The sequence below is a fragment of the Gossypium arboreum genome, chromosome 11 (genome assembly GCF_025698485.1).
Source record: "Gossypium arboreum isolate Shixiya-1 chromosome 11, ASM2569848v2, whole genome shotgun sequence".
In the NCBI taxonomy this organism is placed as follows: domain Eukaryota; kingdom Viridiplantae; phylum Streptophyta; class Magnoliopsida; order Malvales; family Malvaceae; genus Gossypium; species Gossypium arboreum.
The window spans coordinates 8,687,927-8,702,367 of record NC_069080.1 but is presented as its reverse complement, the minus strand read 5'-3'; the positions used below and the strand labels follow the sequence as shown (position 1 = coordinate 8,702,367).

The 14,441-nt window shown below is 33.7% G+C and overlaps 3 protein-coding genes across 5 annotated transcripts; 2 read left to right on the top strand and 1 right to left on the bottom strand.

The window, feature by feature from the left end:
- Nucleotides 1–1,099: 1,099 nt before the first annotated feature.
- LOC108483321 (probable serine/threonine-protein kinase At1g01540) lies at nucleotides 1,100–3,669 on the top strand. Of its 2 annotated transcripts, XM_017786657.2 has the most exons (8): nucleotides 1,100–1,362; nucleotides 1,464–1,844; nucleotides 2,024–2,128; nucleotides 2,215–2,337; nucleotides 2,426–2,596; nucleotides 2,725–2,854; nucleotides 2,940–3,149; nucleotides 3,251–3,669. In XM_017786657.2, the coding sequence occupies exons 2-8, from the start codon at nucleotides 1,576–1,578 to the stop codon at nucleotides 3,401–3,403; spliced, it is 1,161 nt and encodes a 386-aa protein (XP_017642146.1). In that variant the 5' UTR covers nucleotides 1,100–1,362; nucleotides 1,464–1,575; the 3' UTR covers nucleotides 3,404–3,669. The 2 variants fall into 2 exon arrangements, with proteins under 2 accessions (XP_017642146.1, XP_017642145.1); XM_017786656.2 differs by having other exon boundaries at nucleotides 1,100–1,844.
- A 3,192-nt stretch (nucleotides 3,670–6,861) lies between these two features.
- LOC108483330 (protein BPS1, chloroplastic-like) lies at nucleotides 6,862–9,364 on the top strand. Of its 2 annotated transcripts, XM_017786667.2 has the most exons (3): nucleotides 7,007–7,092; nucleotides 7,374–7,427; nucleotides 8,118–9,364. In XM_017786667.2, the coding sequence occupies exon 3, from the start codon at nucleotides 8,129–8,131 to the stop codon at nucleotides 9,170–9,172; it is 1,044 nt and encodes a 347-aa protein (XP_017642156.1). In that variant the 5' UTR covers nucleotides 7,007–7,092; nucleotides 7,374–7,427; nucleotides 8,118–8,128; the 3' UTR covers nucleotides 9,173–9,364. The 2 variants fall into 2 exon arrangements, with proteins under 2 accessions (XP_017642155.1, XP_017642156.1); XM_017786666.2 differs by lacking the exon at nucleotides 7,374–7,427 and having other exon boundaries at nucleotides 6,862–7,092.
- Nucleotides 9,365–10,591: 1,227 nt separating this feature from the next.
- Nucleotides 10,592–13,002, bottom strand: LOC108483747 (probable polygalacturonase). Its single transcript, XM_017787311.2, has 6 exons — nucleotides 12,778–13,002; nucleotides 12,164–12,499; nucleotides 11,905–12,025; nucleotides 11,652–11,826; nucleotides 11,482–11,552; nucleotides 10,592–11,391 (listed from the first exon to the last, which is right to left on the bottom strand). The coding sequence occupies exons 1-6, from the start codon at nucleotides 12,811–12,813 to the stop codon at nucleotides 10,682–10,684; spliced, it is 1,449 nt and encodes a 482-aa protein (XP_017642800.2). The 5' UTR covers nucleotides 12,814–13,002; the 3' UTR covers nucleotides 10,592–10,681.
- Nucleotides 13,003–14,441: the final 1,439 nt, after the last annotated feature.

The following is a 14,441-nucleotide window of genomic DNA, read 5'->3' as shown; positions in this document are numbered from 1 at the left end:
CAAGTTCTTAAAAGAGAGCCTTTTTTTTCTTATTTTAATATCTCATATGGGTTAGCCATAGGGATGGCAAAAAACTCGAAATTGACCCGATAGGGTTGGTTTTTTATTAAAGTTGGGGGACAAGGTGGGACGGGTTAATTTTTAAAAATAATCTGGTCAGGTTGAGGTCGGGTTTAGAATGAAACCACTCACCCCTCCCCAAGATATTTACAAAATTATCATCTATACATATTTAATATTAATTAAATTAAAAATCTATAAAATTTATCACTACCAGTCTGTTCTATGGTCTATACTAATCCCCTTTCACCCTTATAAGGTTATTTCTCCTATTAAAGACATTTTTTTTTTGTGTTGTAATCACATTATTTGTGTAAATATACATTATCACACAACTCGAGAGATAAATCATTTAGCAAATCTAATAAGAAATTGTGCCAAAACCTTTCGTATTTTTTAATTAATCATAATTTCAAAAAAATTAAAAATAAAAAAATTAAACTCGGGTAAAATTGGATTGAAGTCAGGTATACTATTAATTTTCTGATTCAGGTTTGGGGCGGGTTAGATTTTTTATGTCGAGGTCAAAGCATGGCGATAGAGCATCGGGGCGGACCCAAGTGGGCAAAAAATTGTCCCGCCCGCCTGCCTGCTGCCATCACTAGTTAGCTGATAGATTATAAGGGCTAAAAATTATAATTTTAAAATAAATTAAAAATTTTAGAGTTAGGACTAAATTGACAGATTTTATAAATATTGAGCGTCAAATTTATTGAATGTTTTAGAATTGGAACTAAAATGACAAATTTTATAAACAATGAGGACTAAACTTATTGAAATTTTTTATATTTAGGATCAAACTGAAAGGATGTATAAACATTAGAGAGCTAACTTTGTTATTAGACCAATTTTAAAAAAACTACACCAACCTGTAATAATTAAAATATTTAATTTCAAAAACTTAATGATTAAATCAAAATTGATTAAAATAGAAAAAAAACATAATTGAGAAGCTATTTTTATATTTAGCATAAAAACAAAATTCAGCCGGTTGATGTCATTATTTAACATAAAATTTTAGTGAAGAGAGTAATTTATATAATTTAAAAGTATGAGGATTAAAAATTATTTAAAAAGTAGCTAAGAAGATAAACAAATCATTCTCTTCTTCTGTGTCTCTCCTTTTCTTTCTTTAAACTTTCGTATTTGTTTCCTACTTTTTCTTCTATTCAATTTAAAACCTTATTCCCCAGTTGTGGAGCTAATGCTGGCCGGATTATTTAACAAAGTATAAAGATAATGCCTGTGTACGACGTCGCTTTCCTTAACGCCGAGCTATCAAAGCCGACGCCGATTTTCGGGGTAAGACTATGGGTATTGGTCGGCCTTCTTTTCGCTTCATTCATTCTCTTCATTTTGTTTCTTCTCTCACTTTGCCTCACTGCCCGCCGCAAATCCGGTAGACACCGCCACCTGCACCCTTCCCCTTCAATCTCCAAAGAGGTTCAACAAATACTCCATCACCCATCCACTGCCGATCACCACCCAATCTCGCCGTCCGCGGAGTTGGGAAAAATGGAGCACGGAATGGTGTTCTCGAGTGAGGAAAGTAGAGGGCCGACGAGTGCAGGTGCCACTGACACGGCATCATTGGGGAGTGGAAGTACAGGGCCGGAAGTGTCTCATCTTGGCTGGGGAAAATGGTATACTTTGAAGGAACTAGAACTAGCTACGAATGGATTGTGTGAAGAGAATGTGATCGGTGAAGGTGGCTATGGAATTGTTTACATTGGCGTTTTAACTGATGGAGCTAAAGTAGCTGTTAAGAACTTGCTTAATAACAGGTATCTCTGGTTAATAAACTTAATTTGATTGCTAAGAGAAAATGATGTTTGTCTTTCCTATTATTCAGTCCATGCAATAGTTAGCTTCTGATCAAAATGATGTTTTTCTTCTTCTTTGCTTACTTGTTTTTATAGATGTATACAAATTAGCTAATCAAAATATTCTATCAACCCTTCAGGGGCCAAGCTGAGAAGGAATTTAAGGTGGAGGTGGAAGCAATCGGGCGAGCACGACACAAGAATCTCGTGAGACTGCATGGATACTGTGTTGAAGGTGCATATAGGTAGTGCCATTCTCTGAAATTAAAGGCTTTTCTTCCCCTTTTTTGGTGTTGATACAAGTGACTTATTACCTGGTTTTGCTGTACAGGATGCTTGTATATGAGTATGTTGACAATGGCAATTTGGAACAATGGCTTCATGGGGATGTTGGGGATGTCAGTCCTCTTACATGGGATATCCGGATGAATATCATATTGGGAACGGCAAAAGGGTACATCAGCTAGAATTGTATTCTTCGGTTCATGTATACTATTTGTCGTGGTTCTTTGTTATGAGTGTTTAATGCATTGTTTTTGCAGTTTGGCCTACCTTCATGAGGGTCTTGAACCCAAGGTTGTCCATCGGGATGTAAAATCTAGCAACATCCTACTTGATCTCCAGTGGAACCCCAAGGTTTCTGATTTTGGGCTTGCTAAACTCTTGCGTTCTGAAAGGACTTACGTGACAACTCGAGTGATGGGAACATTTGGGTTGGTTGATTTCCTTTTGCAGTTTTTCTAAAAATTAAGATTATATGTTATGAATGCATACATGCATCATAAGAAAAATGTTTGTGTGGTTCATTAATCTAAAACATGAAATTCTTTTCTTCCTTCAGCTATGTTGCTCCGGAGTATGCTTGTACTGGAATGCTGAATGAGAAGAGTGATGTCTACAGCTTTGGAGTGCTTATTATGGAGATTATCTCTGGGAGAAGTCCCGTTGACTATAGCCGACCGCAAGGGGAGGTTAGACTTACTAAATTTCATCCTTGGCTAGTCTAGTGTCACGGCTCCTAATGTTGCTAAGTTGGAAATGATTTGATAATTGCAGGTGAATTTGGTGGAATGGTTAAAAATCATGGTTGGGGATCGAAAATCCAAGGAAGTAGTCGATCCTAAACTACCTCAGATGCCTGCTTCAAAAGCACTTAAACGTGTTCTATTGGTTGCTCTTCGATGTGTTGATCCTGATGCAACAAAGAGACCAAAAATGGGACATGTTATCCACATGCTTGAGTCTGATGACCTGCTATTCCATGATGTAGGCACCATTTTTTTGCAAACTACAAAGATATTAGCATTTATGGCACCTGAAGAGGGAGGCTTCATGTTATTTTCTTTGTGGATTGTCTTGTTTTGCAGGAACGGCGGAATGCAAGAGAGCATTCAAATGACCAGCAAACGAATAGCAATGCCACAAAGTTAGGTGGCAGCCGATTTGACAGGGCCTCTGCTTCTCATACATATGAAGGCAATAGCGAAAGGAACCATCACCAGCCAACTAGGTGGAGATAATGCTATCAATGACTAGGTAACTAGCAAATTTAAGCCTCTCATGAAGCATTTTCTTTCTTTCTTTATTTATCTGTGTATTAGTTCCCCAGTGTTTTGATTGTATATGCTCCATTTAAGCAAACAATAATCAGCATTTATCTATGCCTTCTATACAATATGCATTTGTAAAAAAAAAAAAAATTGGATGAACTCATAATTGTTATACCATTTGTAATTGATTGTCTTCATTTATTTATAAGAAAAAAAAAAAGGTTTCTGGTTTGGTATTTGCTTTTGTGTGAAGATGAGTTAGATAGTTTGAATGGATGTGCAAATTACTTGCAATGCCTGAAATGAGATGAGGAATTGGTGGCGGACCATTTATTCTGACAGAAATAATATAATATATGGATTAACCATCAACATCAGTGAGAAATGGAGCCAACAACCAGCTAATTTGATGGAAAAACGACCATAGGGGTTTTGTTGCATTATTGGAACTGCCCAAGAAACAGTAAGGGATGACTATGTCCTTTGTTTTCACCGTGAACGTCTAACCGCAAAGGCAAGTTCTGCATTGCTATTCAAAAGTATTTTTAAAAAGAAAAATTAAAAATTTTAGTTTTTCTCTCTCAAAAATATTTTTAGTGCTTAATTATTTTTTACTCTTCCAATAATATAGTACTTTTTTTTTTGATACTTAATTTCAAATGTGTTAAAATTATTAATTAAAAATAAATTTAAAATATTAATTACAAATATTTAATAGTTATATTTAAATATTTAAAATATAGTTTATATCTTCTAATTAAATTTAATAAATAATTAATATTTATTGCTTAAAATATTTAAATTTTTATTTTAATATTAAAACATTAACGAGAAGTTATAATAATTTTTTATATTTTTGTTAAAATATAATAATATTAACTAATTTAAATATTATTTAAATGCATATTTGTTATTTGATAATAATATATGTAAAATAGATATTTTATTTCTCAAAAGTATTTTTGACAATAATGCTAAACACTTAAATTTTAAATTAAATTTTTTAAAAATACTTTCTAAAAGTACTTGCCCACAGCACTTTTCAAAAGTACTTTTTAAAAGTATTGCCAAACTAACCTAGAGGTATGATAGAATTTTAACTTGTACTTAGAGCAAAAATGTTGTGTTTTGGACGTAGTCTTAGCCAGCCATCGGCCAATGACCTTTTAATATTATCTACCAATCACGCCATGTTCTGATACTTGGGCGGAATTAGACCGGCGAATTAATTATTACAGGGGGAGGCGATGATTTCATATGTTAAAACGACATAGTAACGAAGAAAACGATGCATAATAATATGAGACAATCTGACGGTGGAATAGTTTTTATGGATTAATGAGATTAGAAAAGGAAAAATGCTAATGAAGTTATGTGCAATACTGTAATAATTCACAAATTTTAAAAGAGATAATTATAAAAATACGATTTTCATTAAAAATCATAAATAACATGGTATTATTTTTAAATATATTAAATAAAATTAAAAAAACATAACGATATTTTTGGCCTCTAACTTTACAAAAAATTATTTTAGCTCTTTATTTATTTTTTGTCCTCTTTTAACTCTTAAACTTGAATTGTTTGTCAAATCACCTAAAATGAATGGAAAAATTAAGATCTCATTAATTTTGCTAACATGACATATATGTGGATTATCACATGGATAATATACCAGCATTTAATTTAATTTTTAAATTTAAAAGTATTATTTATATTTCTATATTTTTTAATTATTTTAGTTTTAAAAATAATTTAATAATTTTTGAATTTTAAAATTTTAAAAATTAATTAAATACTAACGTGTATGTCACATCAGCAAAGTAAAAAAAGTTTTAACTTTTTCGTCCATTTTGGGGTTATTTAACAAAAATACATGTTTAAGAGCTAGAAAAATTGAAAAAAATATAGGGTTGAAATGATTTTTTTGTAAAGTTAGAGGTCAAAAAATCATTATAACTAAAAAAGAGAATGGATTGGTATAGGTTGCATTTTATATTAAATTTCAAATTTGAATTTTAGACTCATTAAATTGATCAATTAAAATGAAGTGATTTCTTGTGTATATTATACAAAAATAATAAACGGACATAGTATTATTATATATATATATATATATATATATATATCACATAAGATTTTAGAAATAATATAATTTAATAAATTATCGTTTCAAAAATTACATGAAGTATACTTTGTTATTGAGTTAGTTAAATTTGAGAATTTGAAAATTGAGATTAGTATTAGTTTAAGTTTAAGGTTTAACATCTTGAGACTATGTTATGGATACTTATATTTGATGAGTTTTTGATGGGTGTGGCTTGACTTAGTTCAAACATTTTGTTTTATTTAGTTTATTTTGGACATCATACTAATTGTTTGTATTAATATATTTTTAACTCCTTACTCTATACGTGCAATGGTTGGTTGCCCAAGAAATGATATTTTTTCTTCACTTGAATTTAAAGACGATTAATTTAAGGAAAGTAAACGTGATAATTGAGTGTGAGATATAACTTTTAATGTGCGCGGTAACATAAAGCATGCATACTAATCAGCGGAACCGTAGGGATTTAGCGAACCAGCGTGCGGCACTGCTGACCATTTCCTCCTCCCTTTTGCTGGAAAAAAGATTACATTGCCGTGTTTTAATGGTTATGTTATGTTTTGGAATAAAGAAGCGGATTCCACCCGTCAAGCTTCGCTTTTCATTTTGACTCTAGTTTCTGGAAAGCAATCTTTTGCCGTGCTTTAATGGTTATGCCCCCTTTTTTCCTTTTTTCTTTTATAGCACGATTTCATTACCTAACTGTACAAATAAAACAATTTATATAACTTCTTATTTTTACAGAAATTGATATCAAATCTAAAAATTATTTCAGATATAATAAAACATATATTCAAAAGACTATAAAAATATAAAAAGAGATAAAATTTAAAATTTTTAAGTTATTTTTGTCTTACAATGATCATGGATGAAATTAGGAGGCTGGCACAGATCGGTTAAAATGAGTAAAGGTAAAATTATATTTTCATTTCTTTAAAAATATAAAATAAATTATTAAAATGATAGAAATTATATTTTTATCATTATAAAATTTAAAATTTAATTTTAAATCCCTAAAAGTTTTGTCATTTCGCACCTTTCAACAATGGAAAATGAATCAATTTATTAAAATAAAAAAAAAGTACTTAATTAATACATCTCATTTTCGTAATGAGGCAAATCATAGACTAAATACAGTAATCGCTAGGAAACATGCAAGTGGCATGGCCGCCCATTTTTACCCGTTGATTTATTTGGTACTGATTCCAAACGGCTTTGTGGGTAGCTAGGGCTGACGTGTGGGTGTGGGCTAATTGAGAATTCAATTCCAGCCGACAGTCTTTTTATAATCAAATACGACAATGTCCAGTGCTGCTATTCGTAATATAATATCTCTATTTCCCCTCAAATCGTTGTTCTCCACGTACGTGTTCTGTCACGGAATCCTCGTGACAGGCAGTGGTTTAATCAACACTCTAATCTACAGCTACCACACAAAATAAAATAAGAGATAAAACCCACTTATTCCAAGGATGAAATTTCAACGAAGATCAAATACACCACGCGTTTGAAGCTTTCATAGAATTTTCCCGATTACCGACTTCTAAATCAGGTATACATCTCTCTTTTCTTTTGTGTTTCGTTTTCTTAATTTCTTGCGATCATTTTAATTCGCTCTTCTTCGTGCGATTTTCAAGAAACCAAAATTCCTTCCCCCTCTCCCCCCTTTTTTTTGTTGCTTTTTCTTTAGATCTTTTCGATTTGCCAATCTTTTTAGGATTTTGAAGATACAGAAGCTTTTTCTTTTGAATTTTTTTGTAGTTGAAGATTATTAGGTGTGGGTTATGATTCTTTAAGCTTCAGTTCTTAACAAAGCACTATCTATCTGTGTAGAATTTTTGCTTCTACCCGATATAGCGGTATTTTGATTTAAGGATCTAATACTGTGTAAGTTTTTTTTTTTGTTTTCTGTTTTGGATTTTTAAAATCTACGTTTTTTTGACTTTATGTTTCTGGGTGTCTTTGTGATATATATATGCTTGATTCACTAGATCTGGATCTAGTTTACGTGTTTACGACTTTGAATGTTAAAGCTGTGTTTAAAGATGTGATTTTAGTGTTATATTGAAATTTCAGGTTCAGAATCATTTGATTTTATTTTTATGTATAGATAACGTAGATTTGGATAACCATAAAGCAAATGAAGGCAACCAAGCTGATCTTTGTTTGCTGCACCATATCTTTTGCACGTATTAGTCATGCTTTTGGTGTTGAATAATTGGTCTTCTCTGTGGTCAATTGTTTGTCTTTAATCTATAAAATTTATCTAATCTAATTGGTTTTGAAGTTTGATATTTATGAGATTTTGTGGTGATTAGATCTAGTGGGTATGGTTTCGGAGAAGGGTTTCAGGAGGAACACCCTTACCTTATTGTTGTTTCCTGGTACTAACGGTTTGTTATTTTTATGGAGATTATTATGGCTTTAAAACTTTGCCTGCGGTTGTAAATATAAAGATGGTTACTTGTGGAAACTTCCAGGTTTTTTTTCATGATCTGTGGAATTATTAATGCTAATTGAGTTTTGAGATCTTGTTTCTATGATGATGGATTTGATTTGTTTTTCTATATTTTGCAGCAAATATCAAGATGAGTCGTCCTCAGGAACCACATCGCCCTTTCTTCCATTTTGCAAATCCTTTCCGTAAGAATTCACATAAGGGTTCTCAGTTTAATCCAAAACTTCGTTCTTTATTGAATGATTTTGAAACCGCCTTATCAAAGAAGCTGCAAAAACTTGTGCCAAATGACAAGGGTGACATCCTTAGCTTGTCATGGATGAAACTAGCAATGGAGTCACTTTCTGAGATTCATTGTGACATAAAAAACCTGATAACTGAACTTGACCTCCCTGTGACTGAGTGGGATGAAAAATGGATGGATGTGTACCTGGATATCAGTGTGAAGTTGCTTGATATTAGTATTGCTTTTACCTCTGAGCTTACACGGCTTAACCAAGGCCATCTCTTACTTCAATATGGTCTGCACAAGTTGGAGTCGGATTCCCCAGAACTGTTCAGTCGGGCCTCTTCCTCACTTAATAGCTGGAAACAGCACATTGGCTCCAAAAATCCCAGAGTTGAAACTTGTCGACCTATCTTGGACAACCTTGTTGAGTCACTAAACTTGCCTAAGGTCAAAAACTCTTCCAAAGGAAAAGTATTGATGCGTGCTATGTATGGAGCTAAAGTGGCAACTACTTATATATGTAGTGTCTTTGCTGCAGCTCTCTCTGGTTCTTCCAAGAATTTATTGGACTTAACTGTTCCTAACACGCTACCATGGGCACAAGTTTTTTCTGATGTCCAAAATACTGTGAATGTAGAGATTAGAAATATATTTTCTTGCGGAAAATTTACAGTTGTAAGAGAACTGGATGCTGCTGATGCATGCGTCAAGGAATTGTCAACTTTGCTCCAAGATGGGGTGGGAACAAGTGAAAGGGAGTCATTCAAGAATTCTGTTTCAGATTTGAGAAAGACGGAAGAGAAATTATCCCAAGGGCTAGATAATCTTTTGAAGGTGATAGATGGCTTTTTCAAAGTAGTTTTGATGGGGCGTGATGCTTTGCTTTGTAATCTAAGGAAGGCTGGTGGTGCCGTACCAGATTCAGTGATAGGGAAAAATGTATAAGAGAAGTGTGAGGTGAATCACGAATGTAATGCATGGTTTAGGTATGAGGCCTTGTGTTTTCTGACCGGTAGGCGTATACAACCATGGGGTCATATGCTAGTATGAGTGGTGTCTTAGGGGTAGTAATTACTTTGGTTGTACAAGTAATCTTATATATCGAAAATTATATACAAGTATCATATTTGGTTGCAATTGTTCAGTACTTGTTGCTTTGAATTTCCATTCCCCTCTGATATCAATGCGTAATGTGTTTTTTACCAATTTTGCCTTTTCAGTTCAGGCAGGGCAATTCTTGACGGATTTGGCTTCCCCTGTTTATTATTATCCACTGTCCATGTCAACCGTTATGCCATCATTTATCAGCACTTAACATGTGAAGGGTTTTGACAGAAAAATGAATTCAATGGTCTCAATTAAGTAGAAATCATGATTCAAAGGACTCAATAAGATACACTTTTTCTAAGGGCTTTTTTGATATTTTAGCCAAATAAAATGTATGAGTTGAATTTATATTAATGAAGCTTTATATAAAAGAATTGATTATATATATTAGTGAGAAGTGTAGACATTTTCATTTACTTTAGTGTTCTAAAATAATATATATATTTATTATGTACTTGGTATCTTTTTAAAAAAAAATTATATCATTATGTTCATATCATGTATTTTGTTCATGTTTTCATTTTATAATTTATTTGTACGGTGTTCACAATGTAAGAGGATTATAAATTATAATTTTCACAATATAAGTAATACATGTTTGAACGATGATTATTGTGTTGAAAAATGGGATGTGAAGGAATCTCATTTTTAACATGCATGCTTTGTAAACATAGATTACTTGTAGATTCTTTGTGTAGTTCTTTTCTAAATTTGTAATGGCTTATGATCTTGCCAGAATCGACATTGAATGTTGAAAACATACTCTCTTAGGGATATGACGCGGGAATGGAATGGGATGGGGGCAGTTTTAAATTTTTATGTTTGTGAGAAGTCGTCAGAATGGCAATACAAACAACAACTATGGCAATGAAGTCCTTGGTATTTCCAAATTCACATATGGTGTTCAATCTGAGATTAGATATTACCGTGGCAGGTGAAGCCACAAGCTATTTCCCTGCTACTGGTACTGCTAGTGTTCTTTTTTTCTTAATCACACAGGCGTGGCCGTGGACTGGACTTTTATATACTACAGTTCCTCTGATCTTTACTTGTTATGAAGGCTTTTGTATGCTGGAACTGCTGATCCTAAGACTTGTTCGATCTTTACTTGTTATGGAACTACCTAAAATATTTGTAGATGTTGCTGAAATCAAAAAGATACTTCCGACATGTATTTTAGAAGCAGTTTTTTTCATGGATGAGACTTGAGAGTGCATTGGCTTTATATATTTATATATAATGTAACACTTGATAAGATAATTAAGAAACAGAAACCCATAAGATCCCAACTATGAGAGCTCTTGCTACATCTAGCTACCAAACTTAGTTTTACTTTGCTACTATCAGTCACATGTATTTCGTCCTATATGTACAACTTTTGAGCACCACTCTATCAATGGACAAAGGCTCTGCAGGAAAGTCACAAGCCGTGATTTTCTCCGGCCCTTGATCTGGTAGTTGGTCACATGGCCGAGGACTTACTCCACTCGTGATCCCCTCGACGTCTGTGCAAGTCCATGGTACCTTCTTAGCCTTAGCTGCCATTCCAATCGTGACATTGGATATGCAGATTTGAGTAAAAGGATCACCTTCAATCCCTTCCAACCTGGCAGCCATCGACACATTATCCGCCATGATGTCTCTGTAATTAATCCCCTGAATCACCGGCAATGCATTGGGATCATAGTGATTATCAGCATGTGCTTTATAGTTCCCTGTCATCCAAAACACCCATTTCATGGTATGCAAAGTCATTCCTTTGACGTATATGTCTTTCACGAATCCCCCTCTTCCTCTAGCAGTCTTGATCCTGACCCCAGATTCCGTATGGATGGCCGTGATGTCTTCGGCCCTCACGTCCTCGATTCCGCCCGACATCTCGCTCCCCAGCGCAATGGCTGCGCTGTAAGGAGAAATGCATGTCAGCCTCCTAATGACTAATTGTTTGGTGGGCATCCCAAATGAGATCCCATATTCATCCCAACCGCTCTTCACTGCGATACAGTCATCTCCCGAAACTATGTAACTGTCCTCAATTCTAACATTCGTGCAAGAATCTGATCATCAAATTAAACACAAACAGTGATCAGAGCTGAACAACTTATCAGTTTTCGAAAATTACTATTGGCTTGAAATAAACACTATACCTGGATTGATACCATCTGTGTTTGGAGATGTGATAGGAGCAATAATGGTGATGCCTTGTACGAGAATGTTACTGCATCATATAAATGAAAAAACCCCAGAATTCAATTAATCAATGTCATTTCCCACGTGGACGGATGTGATTGAAGAAAGCATATATGATGCTGTTTACCTACTATAAACTGGATGAACATTCCATGATGGAGAGTTGAGAAAGGTTAGGTTGGAAATTTGGATATTGTCCGAGTACATGAATTCGATTAGGTAAGGTCGGGTGTATTTCAATTTGCCCTTGTGGAAATTTTGCCACCAGAATGCACCTTGACCGTCGATTGTACCATTGGCCCCTGATAATTAACACATAAACAGGCTCATTATTGTCTTGAAAATGAATGTTGATATATAAACAGCGTTCATGAACCTACCTGTAACAACGACATCAGTGAGATTAGTTCCAAATATAAGGCTGGCAAACCTTCCACCAGCTGCATCCCTTCCTCGACCATACGACGGTAAAGCCTTCAAAACAGGCCATTCGCTCATATCCTGAATCACTTAACCAAGCAATGAGAGTCAATAGCTGGGTCAGGGATACCTAAGACTATACTAACAATATATTTGTTCAAAAATCACCTACTATACTATGCTATACTAACAATTGTTAGTTGATGCAACGAATCAAACCTGAGAAGCAAGGAGAACAGCATCTTTGTGAAGATAGAGAGTGAAATGGCTGGAGAGGCTAAAGCTCCCAGTCAGCCATTGTCCAGCGGGAACATATAACTGAGCCCCGCCATCATTTGCATACTGGCTCAGATGATTTACTGCATCTTGAAATGCTTTAGTATTTGATGTTTTCCCATCACCAATTCCTCCAAAATCAGTTATTGATGCGGAGTGCGCTCTGCAACTCATAGCTATGTACTCAAACGACTCCAATATCCTTCCTTTCCTGGCCTCAGCTCCTTTTTGACCCAAAATTAATGCCACCAACACAAGGAGTGTGGCTATCCTAGTCACCTGCAAGGTCAACAAGGCAAAGTAAGTACACATTTTAGGTGTTTTATTATTAAGGTGAAGTTAGAAGCTGGGTTATAAACAGAAGGACAAATAAGAGTGCAGAAGGAAGCAAGTATGTCGAGGAACAATGGGCGTTTTAGATTGACATAAAAATAGTTTGGTGCAAAGACCCAAAACAGCTTTCTTTTGATTCAAACTAAGTGCGTATATGCATTATTTGTTTTGTTTGTAAGTGAAGGAAAGAAAGCTGGGGAACGAAAGGTTTAAAGGAAATTTACTTGAATTCTCATGGGAATCATCCTTGCCAACTCCATTGTTGGAAGACTTGCTTTGTGATACGGTAGAGAGACAAATGGTGTCTTATATATAAGGTGAGAGCTCCACTGTTCAAATTGGACAGTAATACAAATTCAAGTAGGATTCTAAGTGTTATGCTAAGTTTACAACTCTTAGGAGTTTTACATTTAAGTAGAGATATATTGTATTTCTTTTTTAAAGTATAGCTGGATAGGGTTTAGTTATAGTTTTATATTATTTAGAAATATATTAAATATTTATTTAATTATATATATATATTTACACACAGTTGAAAAATCCGATATTTTTAATAGGGTTCTTTTCCTGCTTCATAGACCATATTGAAGTATTGTTTATACTTTACCATTCAATTTTTTTGCACTTAAAATAATTTAGCTATTTTTAATTATTTTCAATTTATTTTTATTTTTAGAAATTTATTGATTATGATTTTTTGTTTACATAAACATCACTTTTTTAGTTTAATAAAATATACATATTTCATAAAAATTATTCTTATACAATGTGGTAGAAATCAACGTATGACTTGAAGGACATGATTAATTGTAAATGTCAAAATTTACCACTTTCCATTATGTAGAAATGAATGTGTTTTTTTCTTGACATCCTTTGTTCTTTTATAATTCATCTTTTTGTTGGGTTGTAATGTAAATATTACATGATAGAGCTTGAAGAGAAACATTCATTTTTCAGGGGCAAGGATCTAGGGTTAGTTAATAAAAATTAATAAGCTGGAACAACTTCGTAAGTCTATTTGTGATATAGAAATTAAAAGTATCTGATCCAAACTATTTTCAAATGAAAAAGAAAAATTGTTGGAATTGATGTAACTTTTTCGATCAAAAGTGTACATGCAAGAATTAACCGTTCATATAATTCTTTGATAGAAAGGAAAAAAAGAGAAAAAAACAATATTTTACTACTATTTTTGAAATGATTAAATATCACTAATATTTAAACTCAATAATTCTCAAAAAAAAAAAAAAACTCTTAACAGAAATAGTTGTAGTTTCTCTTTCTTATGTGTATTTATCTCTCTTGTGATTTTGCATTTTTTTTCTTTTTAAATTTGAGAAATAAATTTGTGGCTAGTATTACATTCTCAACTGAATCGATAAGGAAGAGCACCATTTCCATTGTCTGATTTTGTAGTTAATGGGAGAAACGTGGAGTTAGCACTTAGCACTCTGAGTAGCCTGGGAGTGTGGTATGGAACTTTATCATCATATATTATTTCCATTTACCAACCAAAAACACCAGCTAGTGGCAATAACGATGATGGATCTCTGGAGGAAAGCAAGGCTGCAATTAGGGGTGGCTGATTTATTATTTTTAAAAAATGTGCTAGATAGGCATGTGACTTTAGTTGTGACCTTTTTATGTTGCGGACAAAAATAGGATTTGGGTTTTATTTATTTATTTTATTTTAATCTGTTGCTGCTCGGCCGGTTCTGCTAGAAAATAGAAATGGGTCCCCATTATAGACTCATTGGGGTCACTTTCTTGGAGTTAGCTTAAAAAGTTTTCATCTCGTGAGGCCCTTGCACTCTTGCCTCCAATCCACCTCCACCACCATTGCCGACCCATTTCACGGGTGAATATATTGGTAGGTCCCTTTCCCTCC

Excerpts from the sequence above, each read along its gene's own strand:
- LOC108483330 (XM_017786666.2), top strand. The coding sequence starts at position 8,129 with ATGAGTCGTCCTCAGGAACCACATCGCCCTTTCTTCCATTTTGCAAAT.
- LOC108483321 (XM_017786656.2), top strand. The coding sequence starts at position 1,300 with ATGCCTGTGTACGACGTCGCTTTCCTTAACGCCGAGCTATCAAAGCCG. Across the intron at positions 2,338-2,425 it reads ATATTGGGAACGGCAAAAGG|TTTGGCCTACCTTCATGAGG; the intron begins GTACATCAGCTA and ends TTGTTTTTGCAG. Across the intron at positions 3,150-3,250 it reads ATGACCTGCTATTCCATGAT|GAACGGCGGAATGCAAGAGA; the intron begins GTAGGCACCATT and ends CTTGTTTTGCAG.
- LOC108483747 (XM_017787311.2), bottom strand. The coding sequence starts at position 12,813 with ATGGAGTTGGCAAGGATGATTCCCATGAGAATTCAA. Across the intron at positions 11,553-11,651 it reads GTTCATCCAGTTTATAGTAG|TAACATTCTCGTACAAGGCA; the intron begins GTAAACAGCATC and ends TATATGATGCAG. Across the intron at positions 11,392-11,481 it reads CACAGATGGTATCAATCCAG|ATTCTTGCACGAATGTTAGA; the intron begins GTATAGTGTTTA and ends TTTGATGATCAG.